This window comes from Nipponia nippon, unplaced genomic scaffold (genome assembly GCF_047370975.1).
Source record: "Nipponia nippon isolate SJK-2023a ecotype South Korea unplaced genomic scaffold, ASM4737097v1 scaffold_1, whole genome shotgun sequence".
Taxonomy (NCBI): domain Eukaryota; kingdom Metazoa; phylum Chordata; class Aves; order Pelecaniformes; family Threskiornithidae; genus Nipponia; species Nipponia nippon.
The window spans coordinates 50,692,143-50,711,610 of NW_028262290.1; the positions used below are offsets into that span (position 1 = coordinate 50,692,143).

General features: G+C 41.5%; 1 protein-coding gene across 13 annotated transcripts in view; it reads left to right on the plus strand.

Moving 5' to 3' along the window:
* ZNF521 (zinc finger protein 521) overlaps window positions 1-19,468 on the plus strand; it is a 236,963-nt gene that overhangs the window by 90,076 nt on the left and 127,419 nt on the right. For 12 of the 13 annotated variants that reach the window (XM_087754700.1, XM_087754709.1, XM_087754718.1 and 9 more), the window contains one exon: window positions 4,237-7,589. In XM_087754700.1, coding sequence (XP_087610826.1) covers window positions 4,237-7,589 — 3,353 coding nt within the window. Of the gene's footprint in view, window positions 1-4,236; window positions 11,840-12,962; window positions 13,096-19,468 lie in introns of those variants that run through there. The other variant, XR_015704120.1, reaches the window with a different exon arrangement.

Sequence of the window (19,468 nt, forward strand, 5' to 3'; positions counted from 1 at the left end):
ACTTGTTTTAATGTGCTTTATGGAAATGGTGAAACTCAGCAAGTACAGTTGGTGTAGAAAAACATCTGCACTAACTATTCACACACATTTGCATCTTTAAATAGACTTTTAGGCCTTGTAGCCGATTTCTAGCAAATTTTTTTGGTTCTGAGTGCTAGAGCTTTCCTAGAGTCAGTGAGTGTGAAGTGACTGGTTCCAAAAATTAAAAATTTACATGGACATGTTAAGTGCATCACACTGAAACTCAAAATACTTGCCATAACACAAAAAAGGCATTTACAGTAAGTAGCACTTAGTGAGTGCCGAAGGAAGAAAAAATAAGTTGATACAGAAAATATATTTTAAAACTCCATAAACACTCCGTCAAATACCTGGAGCCCTATTCTGCCCCCCGATAGATGTGTACCACTCCTGGGGACTTGTATGTCTGCATCTGAATTTGGTCCAGAGTATTTTAAAACAGCTTGTTATAACATTAAAAATCAGTATTTGTAATGTTGACATAGCTCGGTGGGTAGGTGTCTGCAGATTTATATACACATGGCTGTATGCAGAGTAGCAGCAAACTGTATTTTCTATGAGAGCGATTGGCAAAAAGGCGTTTGCCCGACAGCAGGTCAAACTTTACCCCCAACACAGAGCTGGCTCTGTGGGAAGGGCCCCGGAAAAGTGGGAGTGGAGTCCACATCCCGAGCCTGCTGGTGAGCTGTGGGGACCTTCCTTTTAGCTCCTCCATCATGGCTTTGAGTGCCCAGATCTGCTCACCCGATGCCTGCGCACATGGAGTAGTCTTGGCGCATGGTAGCAAGCTGTGAATCGCCGCCATTTGGAAGGAGATGCTCTTTATGGTTGCACGTTAATTTTGTGGTGTGGCATCTTTTGTGGGGAAGGGTGGGGAGACGGCAGGACAGGGAATGCCGTCATTCAGGTCCTGCTGTAGCAGTAGTTACTCATAGCCCAGGTTTCCTTCTTGATCGCTGTCCCCAGATCCGTTCCTAGACAGCCCCTAAGCTCAGCAGGCGCACTAGTCCATCACACACAACATTCATGCAGCATTCAGGTTGGAGTCCGCACATCAAAAGTCACTGCAGAGAAATGTTTCCCTTGTCGCAGAAGCAAGGTTTCAAAAGTCATTCTGTGGTCACTGACGGCCGACAGGCCCGGCTTTGGGAACCCTTTGTGTGAGTGCAGCCCAGGGGCCCTCCTTCCGGAGGGCGGTGGCCGGCCACCAGTGCCCCTTCCACACCGGGGGGAAGCCGGGGAAACGTGTTGGCTGCATTGTTAGGCTCGTACTCAGGAAAATCCTGTTGTCCTCCGCCGTGCGCTCTGCGGAATTCCCCCTGCCTCGCTGGTTCTTCTGTAGCTCTGAGAGATTGAGAGATTTTCACATTTGAAGTTAAAAGGACGCAAGTTGGACCTGCAAGTGGTTTGCTCTTCTCCTTTTTGCACAAAGAGAATTACTCCGCGGAATTATTATGGGCTTGGATTAAAAACCCAACAGCAAAAAGTGACACACAGCAACATTTATATTTGCCGGTTGGAAAGTAAGAACTGGCTCTGTCCTGTAGTTACGCTATTCCCACTCCACTTTCCTTACCTTATATGAAAGCTAATGGAGAGACTCTCAAGCAAACAAGGAGAATTGGATGGGGGAAAGGGGCTGCCGTTCCTTATACCGTGGTCACACTCAGCGCTTGATCCCGACCCTGCTGCCAGCCTGCTGAGATGCACGAGCCAGAGGGAATAGTTGTATAATAGGTAAAACCGGGCAGGCAGTGGCCACAAAAAGGAAGAGATTTACTACTGTCTCCGTGATGGTACACTATTTATAACACTTACCATATATTCCTCTAAACATTTGTGCAATAATATATCATTTCTGCATAGGATATACATTTTAATACTAAATTTGGTTACAAAATATGTTGCCTGGGCAGTCACAGACTATTTTTCTTCACTCAGTTGCTTGACATAAATTCCTGTTTATCTGCCAGCAGTGGTCATATGTCAGAAATATGTTTAATTTTTAAAGGACAAAAGGTTTTTCCACTTAAAAAGCCTGGCTGAAAATGTTCATTTAAAATAAAATTTAAATATGTAGCAAAAATTAACATCTTTTTCTGTGAATAGTTGTTCCACTGTTTTGATTATTTCCAGTTGTAGAGTCAAACCCAGCAATTTGAAAGGGCAGTACACAGATTTACATCAGAAGTCTCCTGTGAATATTGCAGTCATTAATGTACCAACTTAAAAACTCACCTGGCTGGTATTATTTCCTATGTATGACAATGAGTAACTTTGCTTCAGTTCATTGGGAAGCATTGTGGCAGATGATAGTACTGTTGCTGGAAGGGAGGATTTTTATTTTTCAATTTTTATCTTAAAAAAAAACCAGATGCCTTTGTTTTCAGTTCAAAGACATGGTACTTGGGCTAGGGTTTGGTTTTGTTGTTTAAATACATACTATTAGTGCAGATCGTTCGTAGGTAAATACAGATACATATTTGTGTGTGTGTGTGTGAAAGGGATGTGTAATTTGTGAAACCCTCCTCTTCAAGACGTAAACAAGAGGATAAAAACCCATGCAGTTTCCAACTTATCCTGAAAAGCATTGTGTCAATGGGCAGGCATCCAGCAATGGTGTTTGGTTGTTTTCTCAGAGTTAGATGGTTGCCATCTGGCATTGATAGTGAGATGGCGTTGTCATCAGTTTCTAGATGCAGGAAAGGAATGAATCCTCATCTGTTTCCTGTGGATAAGCAAGAGGTTGATAATCTAGTAAAATCTTGTTACCTTAAAGAAAGCAGGCTTGGAATTTGTTTACATAATATAGGCCAGCTCTAACTTTTATGTTGGTGTAGTAGGATTCTTGAGAGAAGGCTGAAGATGTTAAGAAACTTATTTCTTTGCAAGAATACCTCAGGAAAGATATTTTTCGAGAGGTTTATCCTGTCTTTTTCTGTACTATTACTGTAATCAGTTTTACTTTTAAAAGGAAAAAAACCCCAAGCATTGCCCCTGGAAAGCAATAAAAGGATTATTTGATGTAGAGTGGTCTTTCAAGCATTCTTTTAATATTTTTGAAGAAGTTTTAGGTTGAGATAAATGTGATCATTGTAGTGTTGTAGTCTACATTTAAAACAAAAGGTGCAAAAATTGTAGAGCACATCTGTTGAAAAAAGTAGTTACAACTGGCCCTGTCTAGAGGTGAGGTAATATCATGAATAACCAGTTTATTATCTGGCTAGCATTTCTGTTTTGTCTTTTCCTTGTTACTCGTAAATCTTTCAGCTTTTACCATAATCATTTATCATTTTTCCTGTTTCCAGTTTTTTGTGAGTTGCTTTGTCTGTGATCACCTCACAGTACAGGTTCTGCTGGACTAAGGAAGTTCAGCTGGCTGAAGCCTTTGCAAAAAGGAAGAAGTGGTGGGCAACCTCTTGAACTTAAAAAGGAAAAAAAAAAATGCTGTTCACATCTGACCCTTTTGAAACTTTCTCATTTTCCTTGATCCTAGCTGTTGGTTTGTTAGTTTGTTTTGAACATTTAATGATACAGCTGCCAGCTTTCAGTAACTGAATTGTGTCGTTATTGGAGAAATCTGGTTGCACTTTATTAGAGCAAACATCACTGTTTATACTGTTGTCCTGTTCCTCCCCTGCAATTTTTCCTATTATTGTTTAGAATAACAGCCAAGTCTCTCTCAGTAATAGCCTTTAAAAGATTTCTGTGTTCAGACTCAACTTCAAGGGGAAAAAAAAAAACTTGCGGCAAAGCAGGGGGAATCTTTTTATTAAATATTAGGCCTGTGGGTTGACTGTATTAATTTTAAATCATTCCTGTAATATTTTCCCCTTTCTTTTGACTCTTCAGATGCTCACATAATATGCAAATCATTTTACAATGGATACAAAAGAAACATTAAATATAATAAAATCTGCATTTTAATAAAGTTGTCAATGTATAATACATATCCTGCAACTGAGAAAGAATGATAAAAAAGCAATAAAAAGGTAATATAGGCACAGAACTATTTAATAACTTTTAATGTTTTACAGTCTGATAAAAATAAATGTGGTCTTGAAGCTGTTGGATACAGGTGTAAGAAATATCCTAGTCTGAGTTTAATATGTTTTAGCTATTTAGGACTAGCAGATCTGCATTGTTCGTATGCATTTGCTGTCTCCTCTGAACTGTAGGGTTTAAGCTTGTGGGCATGTTTCTTTCTCATTTCAGATGGAGTGGATGTTGAGGATGACCCCACTTGCTCATGGCCAGCATCATCGCCTTCTAGCAAGGACCAGACTTCCCCGAGCCATGGAGAAGGTTGTGATTTTGGTGAAGAGGAAGGAGGCCCAGGGTTGCCCTATCCATGCCAGTTTTGTGACAAATCGTTCAGCCGCCTCAGCTACTTAAAGCACCACGAGCAAAGTCACAGCGACAAGCTCCCTTTCAAATGCACGTATTGCAGTCGTCTCTTCAAACACAAACGGAGCAGGGACCGCCACATAAAGCTTCATACGGGAGACAAGAAGTATCACTGCAGTGAGTGTGATGCAGCGTTCTCAAGGAGTGATCATCTTAAAATTCACTTAAAGACTCATACATCCAACAAGCCATATAAGTGTGCCATTTGTAGACGTGGATTCCTGTCGTCTAGTTCGCTGCATGGTCACATGCAGGTTCACGAGAGGAACAAAGATGGCTCTCAGTCCGCTTCCCGAATGGAGGACTGGAAAATGAAAGACACTCAGAAATGCAGTCAGTGTGAAGAAGGCTTTGATTTTCCTGAAGATCTTCAGAAGCACATTGCAGAATGTCACCCGGAGTGTTCCCCTAATGAAGACCGATCTGCTCTTCAGTGTGTTTACTGTCATGAACTCTTTGTAGAGGAAACGTCTCTGGTGAATCACATGGAGCAGGCTCATAATGGTGAGAAGAAGAATTCATGCAGCATTTGCTCTGAGAACTTTCATACTGTGGAGGAGCTGTACAGCCACATGGACAGTCACCAGCAGCCAGAGTCGTGCAACCACAGCAACAGCCCATCTTTGGTGACTGTGGGCTACACCTCAGTCTCTAGCACCACTCCGGATTCGAATCTCTCGGTGGATAGTTCAACAATGGTGGAAACGGCTCCCCCTATACCAAAAGGTCGTGGAAGGAAGCGGGCAGCTCAGCAAGTGCCAGATATCACTGGTCCTTCGAGTAAACAGGCAAAAGTTACCTATAGCTGCATTTATTGCAACAAACAGTTATTTTCCAGCCTTGCTGTTTTGCAGATACACCTGAAAACTATGCATTTAGATAAACCCGAACAAGCCCATATCTGTCAGTATTGTTTGGAGGTATTGCCATCTCTCTACAATCTGAACGAACATCTTAAGCAAGTCCATGAAGCTCCAGACCCAGCACTGATTGTTTCTACCATGCCCGCCATGGTGTACCAGTGCAACTTCTGCTCTGAAGTGTTCAATGACCTCAACACCCTTCAGGAACACATTCGATGTTCTCATGGATTTGCCAACCCTGCTGCTAAGGACAGTAATGCATTCTTTTGTCCCCATTGCTACATGGGATTTCTTACAGATTCTTCTCTGGAAGAGCATATTAGACAAGTCCATTGTGATCTTAGCAGTTCCCGTTTTGGTTCCCCTGTGCTTGGAACCCCAAAAGATCCGGTGGTGGAAGTGTATTCTTGTTCTTACTGTACAAATTCTCCAATATTTAATAGTGTTCTTAAACTGAACAAGCATATCAAGGAGAACCATAAGAACATTCCTTTGGCACTGAATTACATCCACAATGGAAAAAAATCCAGAGCCATGAGTCCCTTATCTCCTGTAACCATTGAGCAGACCTCTTTAAAGATGATGCAGGCAGTTGGAGGTGCTCCTCCTCGTCCTGCAGGTGAATATATTTGTAATCAGTGTGGTGCTAAGTATACTTCCTTGGACGGTTTTCAGACTCATTTAAAAACACATCTTGACACCGTCCTGCCAAAACTGACCTGCCCTCAGTGCAACAAGGAATTTCCAAATCAGGAGTCTCTGCTGAAGCATGTTACCATTCATTTCATGATCACCTCAACCTACTACATCTGTGAAAGCTGTGATAAGCAGTTCACTTCTGTGGATGACTTGCAGAAACACCTACTGGACATGCATACGTTTGTGTTCTTCCGCTGCACCTTGTGCCAAGAGGTTTTTGACTCCAAAGTCTCCATTCAATTACACTTGGCTGTGAAGCACAGCAATGAAAAGAAAGTATACAGGTGTACATCCTGCAACTGGGATTTCCGAAATGAGACTGACCTACAGCTTCATGTTAAACACAACCACCTGGAGAACCAAGGCAAAGTACACAAGTGCATCTTCTGTGGCGAATCCTTTGGTACAGAGGTGGAGCTGCAGTGTCACATCACTACACACAGCAAGAAGTACAACTGCAAGTTCTGCAGCAAAGCTTTCCATGCTATCATCTTGCTGGAAAAGCACTTAAGGGAAAAACACTGTGTTTTTGAAACAAAAACTCCAAACTGCGGAACGAATGGGGCATCTGAGCAGGTTCAGAAAGAGGAAGTGGAACTCCAGACCTTGTTGACAAATAGCCAGGAGTCCCATAACAGCCACGATGGCAGCGAAGAAGATGTGGACACATCTGAGCCTATGTACGGCTGTGACATTTGCGGAGCAGCTTATACCATGGAGACTCTCCTGCAAAATCACCAGCTTCGAGACCATAACATTCGACCAGGAGAAAGTGCCATAGTGAAGAAAAAGGCTGAACTCATTAAAGGGAATTACAAGTGTAATGTGTGTTCTCGAACATTCTTCTCTGAAAATGGGCTTCGAGAACACATGCAGACACACTTGGGACCAGTGAAACATTATATGTGCCCAATCTGTGGCGAGCGGTTTCCGTCTCTTCTGACTCTTACTGAACATAAGGTCACACATAGTAAGAGCCTGGACACTGGAAACTGCAGGATTTGCAAGATGCCTCTCCAGAGCGAGGAGGAATTTTTAGAGCATTGCCAAATGCACCCTGACTTGAGGAACTCCTTGACGGGGTTCCGCTGTGTGGTGTGCATGCAGACAGTGACCTCCACGCTGGAACTGAAAATCCACGGCACGTTCCACATGCAGAAAACTGGAAACGGTTCTGCCGTGCAGTCCACGGGGCGTGCACAGCATCTCCAGAAACTGTACAAGTGTGCTTCTTGCCTGAAGGAATTCCGCTCAAAACAGGATTTAGTGAAACTTGATATCAACGGTCTGCCATATGGTCTGTGTGCTAGCTGTGTTAATCTCAGTAAAAGTGGTAGTCCAAGTGTCAACATCCCTTCAAGCAGTAACAGACAAGGCATGGGCCAAAATGAGAACTTGAGTTCCATTGAGAACAAAAGCAAGGCAGGGGGACTGAAGACTCGATGTTCTAGTTGCAATGTTAAATTTGAATCAGAAAGTGAACTCCAAAACCATATTCAGTCAATCCACAGAGAGCTTGTTCCAGACAGCAACAATACACAGCTGAAAACACCACAAGTATCTCCAATGCCCAGAATCAGCCCCTCCCAAACTGAAGAGGTAACCCTTTTTTCTTTGCTCTTGACACCGTCCATCCTTTTGGAAAAAATCCCCCTTTTTTCAAGTCGTCTTGTCACTTGTCATGAAATGCTTAGGCTGAACCATGTTACATTTCCATCAGTAGCCATTAGCTAGTAATTACTTGCTTCTTGATATGCCTTGCATCTTGGATTGAATTGTGCGGAATAGGACTAATTCCAGTCTCCCTAGGATATTGTCTTCTGTATCACTGAGGAGACCTATCTTCATGCCAGCACAACTGAGATCTGGAATCTTATCCTAGCTCCCTTACGCGTTGGAATCCCCAGCTAGGAGTTGTGCTTACGGCAGAGAGCATTAATGACAGAGGAGTAGAATACAGTGAGCCAAAATGCTGGCATAAGGGGTGGATTTTTAAAAAATATTTGTGAGCAACAAACTGAGGGTTTTTTTTGTAAATTGTCTTGTAGACATTCATTTTCCCCTCCTATAGCATATTTTGATTAAGTAGAAGTGCAATGCTAGCCTAAGGTAAATTGGGAAATCAGTCCTTTGGATGCAATTCCTTGTTGTGTTTTTCTTTCCATTCCTGATGAACAACATTTTGATGTCACTGAAAAACCTAGTGCCCGATGATTGAAATCCCATTCATGCAGCATAACTTAGAAAGTAAATATATGTTTCAGAAAAAAGCCAAAGGGTCAAACTCTTGAAAGATCTGATCTGCTTCCTCAGTCACCAGTGATGAAGTAATAACACCTGTATATGGGAAGGTGGGGGGGTGCGTACTGACGGAAGGGAATCTATTTTATCTTCAGAAATATTATCAATAGAATGACTTAGTGGTTTATGCAGGGTATCTTCTATAATGACCCCTTATAGTTCAGGAAGCCTAAAAACACAGCACAAACACATGATAAGAAGTAATAGCTTTTGCTTCAAGAAAGCTTTTAGCCTGTAATGGTACCAGCGTGGTGCAACCCATTGCTGTGAATGTGTACGGATACCCGGTGGCCAGGGCGCTGCTGCTCTTCCATCACTTTCCTCACTCCCTGTTTGTGAGCCCATGTGTTGGGTAAGAAATCTCTCAGCATGTCATCCAACGGTGTTGTGCAAACTGGAGGGCAGGAGGGAGGCAGGGAGGGAGGAGGGGAGATACATAAGGATATGTGGGCCAAGAGGTAAGTATTTGTGGAGCTACCAAGAACATAGCTGGAGACAAGCTGGGAGAGGGCCACTGAGGCAGCACAGGGCCTGGAGTGCCACGAAGAGGGAAGTGGAGCTGGGAGATTAGGATGAAGTACCAGGCAGGATGCATCTGCCAGGGAAGGGCCCTATGCTTTCATGACTTCTGCGTCTCCAGTTTGCACACTGGGCGGTGGTGGGGGACACCTGGGGAATGGGATGTGGTGTGGAACAGGTTGTTAGACCAAGAACTGCGGGTCTAAGGAAAACCTTGTTTTCAAAGAAGAGGGAAAAGGAATGGCTCCCATTAGGTATGGTTCAGGCCATTGATGGTCCTGTAGTACTGCTGCCGAGTGGGAACCACAGGATTACCAGCTGCAAGTTTTTGATAGGTTCAGTCATCCTGGTTTGTTTCTGTCATTTTTCCCTGAGTGACTACTTGAAATCTCTTTTCCCAGTCATGTTGGAAGCCAATTCTTGCTACCTCAAACACAATCAGAATCATGCATGTTAAGACAGTTACCATGATAAGATGTTACCAACTTGTCTTTCTCTTGCTTGTAAACTAGACAAAAAGAGATTTGGGGGTCCTTTGTGGTGATATAAGGTCAGTTACCTTCAGTGTCATCAGTGAATCTTCTTGTACTTGGATCATGTATAATGAGAGTTCTTACGTCTTCTTCTGATTGGCATCACGTTCCTCTTCTTGCTCCTTTTGATTTTTGTTTTATTTATTTGTTGTATTTAAGATGAAAAAGCCTTTTAAACTACAGCAAGATTTGTGAATAGCATTTCCCTGCTTTCAGATCACCATTTGCCCCCCACCCCCATTCGGAATTTGCAAACTGATTTTTCAGTGTCTATGATTCTAGTCTCCACATAAGTAACCTAGACTTTCAGATTCTTTTCTCACGGGAAGCACAAAGCTATCAGGTTCCTGGTAGAGCATTAGTACTTCTGGAAACCATAAATGCATGTTTGTAAAATTCTGAAAGATAATTTATTTTTCTAACAGATACTACTGGTTTCAAATTGTAGTGATGCAATCATTATAACGATGAGAATCAAAATTGAAAGTGGTAATACACAAAAGTTTAACACTATAGATTGGATGTCCAGGCTGAGGGAAATGAAAACATAAGCATGTAACACAAACAGTAAAAACAAATTGGATTTCTAAAATTTGTTACTAGTCAGTGGCTTTGCTACTTCACTGGAAGGATATTTCTTAAATTGAATGGGATGTTGAAGACGGCTACTTAAACATGCTATTTTGGGGAATTTTTCAACAAAAAAAAAATCATAATATTAAGGAGTGAAGGTTTCATTTGCATTATTGAGAATCATGTGGTTTATATGGGCCAGTTGTCAGACTACTAATAGTGCTGAATACCCTTTGTTACTCAGTAATAGATTACTATGGTAAAAGTACTAGAAAATGTCTTTTTAAGATAAAAGATAACACCAAAAAATGTCACTTCTGGCTTCTTTGCCAAATATTCTCATGGCTGAACTAGAAAACTTCCCTTTTTAGCCTGTACTCAGTAATGTGATAGGGTGCAATTACCTTAACATGGTATAATGTCATCAGCCAAGCTATCACCTGCTGAGCTCACCCTGCTTGCTAAGTGAAAGATGTTGACCTGAATCATCTTCACTGAAAGTTACCTTTCAGTTGGGATAGGAAATGACGGGCACTGCTCATCATCAGTTACATCAGTTACAACAACTCAAGGAACAGGTCGGAACTCATTAAGCCCATCATACTACTGAATCTAGTACCCGTAAGCTGTCAAACAGACTTAAACAGGCAGATTGTTGATAGCTAGCTGTTGAAAGAGCTCTGAAATTGGTAAATCTGTAACTTATTCTTTGAGCTTAATGAGTTGCTGAATTCAGGTTTTAGATTTCTTGTAAAGATCTTGAATCATTGCAAGCACACTGTTAGGCTAGGATAATAATCTTCTTGGTGATAGTTAATGTTTAAAAGTGGAGAACAAGGTCGATATGATAGTGAATTGGGAACTAGACATCAGTCCTTTTTGTGTCACGCATTTGCTTTATTGACTCGGACAAATCTACTTGAACATCTCTGCTTCATTTTCCTTATTCAGAAAATAAGATTGATAGTTCCTGAAAAGTGTGTTGCCACGCTTAATTGCGATACATTTTTTGTAAAGCACTTGGAAGATGAAAAGCAGTGTTCAAGAAAAAGTTTGTGGCCTTGCTTCTTCCTCCTTAATATGCTGTCATGCACCTAATGAGAGAACTCCTGACTCAGCAGAAGGTGTGCCCTCACTTCTTAAGCTTTGTGACTTCTGTACATGCAGAACCATACCAGTGTAACTGTACAATAATAGTTATATTGTTAATTGCTTAGCTGGCGGGGGAGGAGGGAGTGGACTCCAGCTTACACCAACAGTTTACTGCTAAAACCTTATGCTAGTGTATCCACATATGCAACTGCGCTCAGTTTGGGGTCCTGTTGGTAACTTCCAGAGTAGATGCTCAGCAAGCATAATTGCTTCTATAAGTAGCTTAAGTTATGTATTACTTTGTTCCATGAATGTGAAGCTCATGTGAATATTGTATTATCTGTGGCAATGGAGACAGTCCTTCATTAATAATACAAGAATACTCTGGGTTTTCTGGTCCTGAGAAGAGAAGGAGCAGTGCAAGTACACTGCCAAATTACTGCAGGAGTAAAGATGCTTATTTAGGTGTTGCAAAAGACTTGCAGAAACTCAATATAGCAGAGAGTATCAAAAGCGCTGGACAAAGGAGAGAACTAGCAACTGTCACACCAGCTGAAGAACAGAATAAGTGTGAATTTGGGGCTGCGCTTCTGTCCTGTTGTGGTTGTGCAGAGCTGTATGCCAGGATGGGCATGTCACAGCAGGGGACACTGGGCACATCACACACCATTCTGGAAGGAGCGGTGAGAGTGCAGGCTGACAATGAGCTTGTGGAGACGGGGTCACAAAATTCAGATGCTGTGGAGAGCTGATGGCTCTTTGAAACTCAACTTATCCAACCTCAGATGAATCCAGAAATGGTATCACCCTGGGAGAAAGAATGGAGCTCAGGTAGGTGTGCTGTTTTATCATTACCTTTTTTTCTCTTTATTCATGGGCCCTGAATCTACCTTTTTTCTCTTACTTTTCCTCCCCCCTTCTCAAAACACTGCCAGACTCACAAAGACAGAAAACAGGAACTGCCTTTTGAAGTAGCTGGTTTGTTTCAACAGCATGCACCTGGCAGTCAGAGGCAGAAAGAAGAGAGAAAAGACTGTGAGCAACCCAGAAATGTTCCCAGATGCATGCTTTTGGCAGGGCGTGCAATAGCATTTTAACAACATAAATCACTGTGCTTTTAACTGAAAAAAATGCACTGAAATCAATAGTCATGCATTTAATTGAAACACATAAAGAAATTAAAGTAATCCTCCTCATCAGCAATCCAAGCTGATCATTCTGACTACAGGATTTTTATGAATAAGCACATAAACTTGTAATGTAAACATAAGAAGTAGTGCCTTGGGTTTCCTGTCAGTGAATCCAGGCCCAGAACAAGTGATGTTCATGCTGGATTTTGGATTTGGGGACAGAAGAAGGTAAAGAAGAAGCATCTTGTGTTGCTGGCACAAAGATTTGGCTTTGAAATAGTTTGTGGAACTAATCTGTGGCAAACATATTTTCTGCTTCTGGAGTTTTAGAATGAGCTCACTGAAAATGCCATTTTTGTCTTCTTGCATCATTTTGACATTGTTTTCAGGAAGGTATTGTTTAAGATGTGACCATATATATTTTTAGGAAGGGCTGCCCTGTTTTTCTGGCCACAGTAGGCCACCTTCACATTACGCTGTGCCCTAATTTCTAGTAGTACCGCTGCCATGGACTGACTGACAAGATACAGGCTTAAGCATTTCTCTTCCCTTTGTCTTCACACTTTCAGTAGTGAGCTATCAGACAGAGTCCTGTCTGAATTTAACGAGGGTGGTGTTATTTATTATCCTGTTGCTGTAAATCCTACCAAAGTTAAGCAGCAAACTTCCCACCTTCTCACACACACAGTGTGAGAAAGGAAGCCTGTGTGTTGGCTGGGAGCTGCTGAACAGAAGCAAGAGGGATAATTGCAGTGAGTTTTCTTAGTTTCCTGTCCACTGATCATTAAAATCTAATACTATTTTTCTGTCTTGTTATTTGTCAGAGGCTTCAGATGAGGAATTTGGAGAGGCACCTTCTTTGCACCTGTGGAAAACTTTGCATGAGAGGAAGAAAGGATAACATGTTCTCCAAAGTTTTCAAGAGCACCAAACCAAGATTTCTATGAAACAGTGCAGTGGCGGGGTGGGGGGTGGGGGTGGGGGATGCCTGCTTGAAGAAAGGCAGAACTGGAGAGGGACACAGGAATGTGGACGAAGACCTTAAGCATCTCTAGAGAGGGCAAATGTAGATTCAGCAAAGCTTTATGAGACAAAACATCCTGAGATGTATACTCCAACAGGTCAGCTGTGCAGCCCACTGTCCTCATGAGGCTTTCCCTGTACATGTATCTGCTGGCCAAGTGACCAGAGTAGCATGCCACAATGTCCCTTCTGCACAGCCCCAGTGGAAAATCAGAATAATGATGAGTATTTGTATTTTGACCTCAGAATTGGGTAGAAAAAACAAGAGATTTCTCCTGTTTTTCTACCCTGATTATCTTCAGAAACAAGACATGGGAAATCATGCCATGTCTTTTTTTGTCTGCTGGTTTGCATACCTCTAGAGTTCTCTCTCTTCCCCCTCTTACTTTTAGACAGCTCTTGGCCAGTTTCAAGAAAAAACTTAATAGATGAGTAGGAATCTCAAAGCCTATAAAGTTTTTACAACGTTTGCGAAGAGAGATGACCCAGCAGGTGATAGAATCGAGACAGGGAAGAGGCCTTTTGGAGATCCAAACCAGGAAGATGGCTTTAACTGAAGTTCATAACTGGTTTTTATGCAAAAGTGAATCAGTCACAAGAAATGAAGCTATAAGAAACCATGATCTTTGAACCTGGTTCTTTGTGGTGCTCACAGACCAAATTCTTAAGTGGCTGTAAATGTTTTGAGAAGTGTTTTTTATCACTGCTCAATAAAGTCGTTATATGTAATGTGTGTATTATTTGTCTCATACAACAAACATAACACCCAAATTTGTTACGCTGTCATCAGGGAAATAAAATGGGCTAGCCATTAATTTAAAATGGATAGTAGCCCCAGTACTGCTTGTTTCATGAAGTTGTACAAAATTAACATAAATGAACCACCTGATACGTAGCATCTTGTTAAAGAGTCCTCTTCTGTGACCTCCCATAGCTCTGTGATGGCTGGTAATTGATCTTATGCCTGGTTGTTCAAAACCCTTAGGTATTTTTTCCTCTGGCCAAACCCATCTTTCATTTGTATAAAATATGACCTGTAGTATTTTATACAGTGTATTCTGCTGAATATGACAGCAGAAATGTGTCTCCAGCTAACATCTGTCCTCTCCATGGGACATTTCAGGACAAGAGGCAGTGGGCACAAACCAACACACAGGAGGTTCCCTCTGGACATCAGGAAACACTTCTACTGCGAGGGTGACCGAGCACTGGCACAGATTACCCAGAGAGGTTGTGTATCCTTTGAGATACTCACAAGCCATCTGGACATGGTCCGGCTCTAGCTGGCTTTGCTTGAGCAGGGGGGCTGGACCAGAGAACCCCCAGAGATCAACCTCAACCATTCTGTGATTCTGTGGTTTCCACCACCCTTTGGGCCTACCTATCAGATGTATGTTGATGTTATCCTGTTCTTCTTTGGTGGTTAAACCTTTGTTGCTAGTATATGGCTTCATAAGTCAGGGAATAAAAGGGTGGGACCTCTCCTGATACTGAGCATCTCAGTACAGTCCTACCAGTAATAATGAGCAAATCTGGGAAAAAAGCCCCTGCCTACAGTTTTTATTAGAGGCCCGAATACCTCAAGATGAAAGCCTCGCTGGCTTTTCAATTCATTGATCATTGATAATGCCTGTGAAATGCCTCCGAAGAGCGAGTTAAAAATACAGCCACTTACAAATATGGCCATTTAAAAGTTGCTTGCTGCTTGTGTACTCAAAAACAAGGTGGGAGGTAGGAGAGAAGGAAGTGTTTGTCCCCTTCTCTCATGGTTCCACAGTTTTGGTATGCTGTGTGGGATGGACTTCCTCTGTTTTTTACCTGTTATCCAGATTCAACATTCTGTGCAAAAAGGCACACCTAATGGCTTTTCATAGCTGGAAGGCCACCTCTTCCTATCTACATTTTCCAGTAGGAAACAGGGTGGTTCACCAACAAAGAATGATCTGAGACTCCAAACTTCCAGATTTCCTATTGTACTTGTTTTCCCACTGCTACAGCAGTCCTCTTCTCAATTTCTGCTCTGATAGCTGGGATAGGTTCAGTGCCAAACTCTAGGAACATGGCTGGCTGCATACGAAAACCTTGCAAACTTGACAGTGGCCAATTTGCAGTTGATCCTGTTCTGCTTGGTGCTTCTTTGTAGGCCTAGTCAAGGAATGTCTGCACCACCTGATGATTTTCCTGAACTATCTGTCTTAACCATAGCTCCTCAGTTTTCTTATGTTGCCTGCTTCACAGCTGGTAGTTTGTGTGATGGTGATTGAGTGGTTGAAGTCCAGCAAACCTAGAAGTATGACATTCTGCTTCTGAAACAAATTCTGCAATCTCTTTTTTCTGATAGGGAAATGGTAGACTGAAGCCCCATGCAAAAAGAAATGGGCTTTTTACAGGGTGTACCAAAGAGGAACTGCTGAAATGTTAAGAAGTAATGTGAAAATAAAAGATTATGAAATGGGACCGAGGGAATTCTGGGAAGTTCCCTTAATTCCCTTAGAGGAAAGCAAGTATGTCTTCACAGGACAAAATGGCTAGACACAAATGATTGTGGATAGCGTTGAAGACTGGCTCAGCAGAGTGCTTGTTTTGCTGGTACACCACTTCCTTGGGCAGCTGTGCTGCCCCAGCAGAGGTTTTTCCAACTGGGCATGCAGTCAAGCATCATTGCAATGTCAGCAGCTGTGTGCCAGCTCAGATGCTACCAGTATATTTGTTAACATTGATGTGGCCTAAGCGTATCCATACAGGGTAGTACTATAATTACAGCAGTATGATTGTAGAACTCTGTTCGTGGCATATTTCGTAGTGTAGGCAAGCTTTTGTAAAACCCCAGTCTTGCCAGTGTTACCATGTGAAGCTTTCATTTGTGAAGTCCCATTGACTTCCCCAAGTGCAGAGCTAATTGCATGAGAAGGATCTAAGGGGTTTAATCCTTCTCCTGATACTTCAATGAAAATTAATTTGTTATATATTATGTATGAGTAATATATTTCTGTTTTTACATTAATATTAATGTTGCATATTTTTGAGCAGAAGTTCTATTCTGCAGGATTAAATCATCGTGGTAAGTAATAGCCCAGAATTCTGCAGGAATAAAGGTTGAGTTGAAAGTGGACAATTAAGAGCAGGGGGAGGGTCCTGAGTCACACTTCAGAAAGTGAGATTAATCAGCATTAATCTTCCATAGTTTGGGAGAAAAGTGATTTTATTGTTTAAGTCAAACAAAATAAGGTATATAAAAAGCCCCCGATTTTGCCTTTCTGTTAAAATCCAGAGAGCTTTTACAAAATTTGTGATGGAGAAAAGAGACAAAAGAGTATTCTCTTGTGCGTACTTGCAAACTATTAATTTTATTGGGCTACATCTGTTGCTGATTGTTGGTGAAGAAAGTAGTGGCTTTATTGAATGACAGTCTGTCTCAGTATGCCTCTTTTAAAACAAAGGAAAAAAAGCAACTTTAAAAAGAAAAAAGTCTATCAGCTTACTCAGAATATCAGCTTTTTGCATCTCAGACCTGCCAAGTCATTCTCTACTGCCTGTGCTCTGGTGCCACATCATCTGCAAAATTATCAGCGCAGTCTTGATCGTAGTTTCTCCTTAATGTCCATAGCCACACAGCTGCTCTGATACTGAGACAGTGAATGTTGGGATGCCTCTTGATGGGTTAGCAGCTCTCTGGCTTCAGAGGGTCTCAGGCTGGCAGCCTTCTTTGATTTTAAGAGCAATGTAAGGAGACAGAAAGAGGTGGGGATGCTGACAGAAAGTTCAGTTACTGATACAGTCAGCCCAGGATTCCTGAGCACTGCTCGGCACATACACTTGCAGTGCTCAGAGGCTTCGCCTCACCCAGGATCAGGCCCTAGGATAGAAAGACAGAAAGAAGTGTATTTATTTTTCCGATCCCAAATCAAATTCACAGTACTTAAAGCTGTTTGTACTCATAAACTATGTAAACCTGATATGAAGTAATTGAGAGAAAATAAATATACAGCCATGTGCTGCCAGGTTTTAGAGTCACTCTTCAGACAGGTACCTCACTTCAGTACTGAGTTTCAAAGACCTAGAGAGATTTAAAGTATTAGAAAGCTGGAAGGGAAAAGATGCAATTTTTAAATGTTGTAAGATGTGGTTCTTTCTGCGTGGGGATGCGAGACATAGCAAGCTAATGTACTTCATGAGCCAGGGGAAGGAAAGGTTTGTAACTAAGAGACATTGAAGACAGATGTGATTAAATGCAGAATCCAGAATGTAAAGGTGAAAGACAGAACAGCAGACTAAGACTTCAGAGTAGAGAAGGAAGGAATGCTAGAATGAACATCTGTATTTCTGCCTCAGTGCATTTTGTGTATTAAATCAATAAGTAACCATAATGAAAGAAATTAGAAAAAGTGATGTTTTTCTCCATTTTTCGTTTTGCTTACCTTGTGGGATTGATTGTATTCTGTCTCTAGGCATGTGCACTCGGACCCTGTTAAACTTAAGACCCTGCTAAACAAAAGCAGAAGAAGGGAAAAATCCTCATAAAATCAGTATGAACATTTTTTTAAAAGCAATCAGGAAATACTAATTAAAGGGTGTTGTGTGAGCAACGGGAAGAGTTAGCAATTAGTCAGTTCAAAAAAAATGCAAGATGACAGTGCCCCATAAGCAAGATAAATAGCTAACTATGCAGTGAAACTGGCTAACATATGCTTAGTTTTTTTAGAGCTTAAGGTTGACAAAATAAGCATCCAGGAAGATAGAAAAGAAATCCTCAATTAAGGTACTGTCAAAAATAATCTGAGCGATGATGAAAAATGGCTAAATGGACAAATAAGCTGGGATCGTGGTTGCTCTTGTGCCTCATGCAGGGCCAAACACACTGCAAACGCTTAATAAAATAATGATGTGAAAAATCAGCTGGCAGCATTAGGAGTTAGCACTGGGAAGTTGCTGTAGCTAGTGTGCAAGTTTGAACTTGGTTTTACACATGATTTGTTGGAAGCTATTCCCTTTCTCTTGTCGGGTTACCTTGCTGTTGTTTTAACAGGTTGAATTAGCTCCACCCTGGATTTAATGTGAGGAAAACTGTGATTGAATGTTTGGTCTGGGAGAGGGGAATTAGAGGATGTGGGAGATGTGGCATCACTCTCTCTTGGCAGCAGCAGGTTGTCTCAGCTGTGTCATTGATCCATGCCCTTGGTCTGTGCTGAAACTGAGTGGAAAAAGCCTTGAAAGTCCCCTTTACTGGTGTGACAAGGGTGAACAGTGTACCTAGGTGTAAACTGGAGGTTATTGTTAGGTTAAAAGGTACACATCAAAGCCATTTTTGGTAGTGCATGCAAGAGAGGTCTGAAAGGAGTATAGAATAAACTGGGGATGCCTGCAAGCCTGTACGCAAAAGAGAGAAAGTAGACACGGTGCATTAGAAGCTATATAAGACATATTTTTGGTTACTTCTCATATAGGAAACAAGTATTCAGTTAAAAAGGGGATACAGGGGATTCAGTTAAAAAGGGATCTAGAAATGGTATATGCAAGCAAGGAAACCAATACTGTTGAAAAAATGCTTTGTTGTGGAGCTTGTGGCATATCCTCCCCATGGAGAAGAATGAAGTATGGATTAGGTATAATATAATGGAATATAGCATACAAAAAGTGATCTACAAACACAGAAAAATATCCATCCCAAAATGCTCAGAGAAAGGAGCTGAAGATAAAAGGAAACATTAAGCAGATAAATTTAGTCTTTTAAGAAGAGGTACCAACAGCCTGGGAAAACGCTACTAAACAGACATTTAACAGGGGATGTAAGGATTATGCATGAAATTACTGGTTTGTGAGCTTGATTTAAACAGTGAGGAACATGAGAGAAAGGCTAATCAAAGACATGATAGAAGAACACCTAGAAAGTTTGGATTTAATGAAGGATAGAGGGCAAAGATTCACAAAGGGAGGATCATGCTTAAAATTTTCAATAAAGGGTATTTTGAGAGAGTAGCCACAAGTGCTGACACAGAAGCCTATAAACATGATTTACCAGGATTTTAGCAAAGCTTTGGAAATGGTATAGCACAAAAGACTAATCTGTTGGGTGGATAAGTATGGCATAGGGAGAGATACTTTGTTTGATTAAAAAAGAAAAGAAACACTAACTTGGGTATGGAAAGCATAGGAGTCTTGTGAATTGAAGCAGGTTAGGTTGGAGGAGTGTGAATAATGGAAAGCCTTAAGAATCATTATTTGCACCAATTTTGTTGAATTTATGCAGCATATCAGTAGTCTGGAAGAAAGAATAAGTAGCAAGGTGATGAAATTCCCTGATAGTACA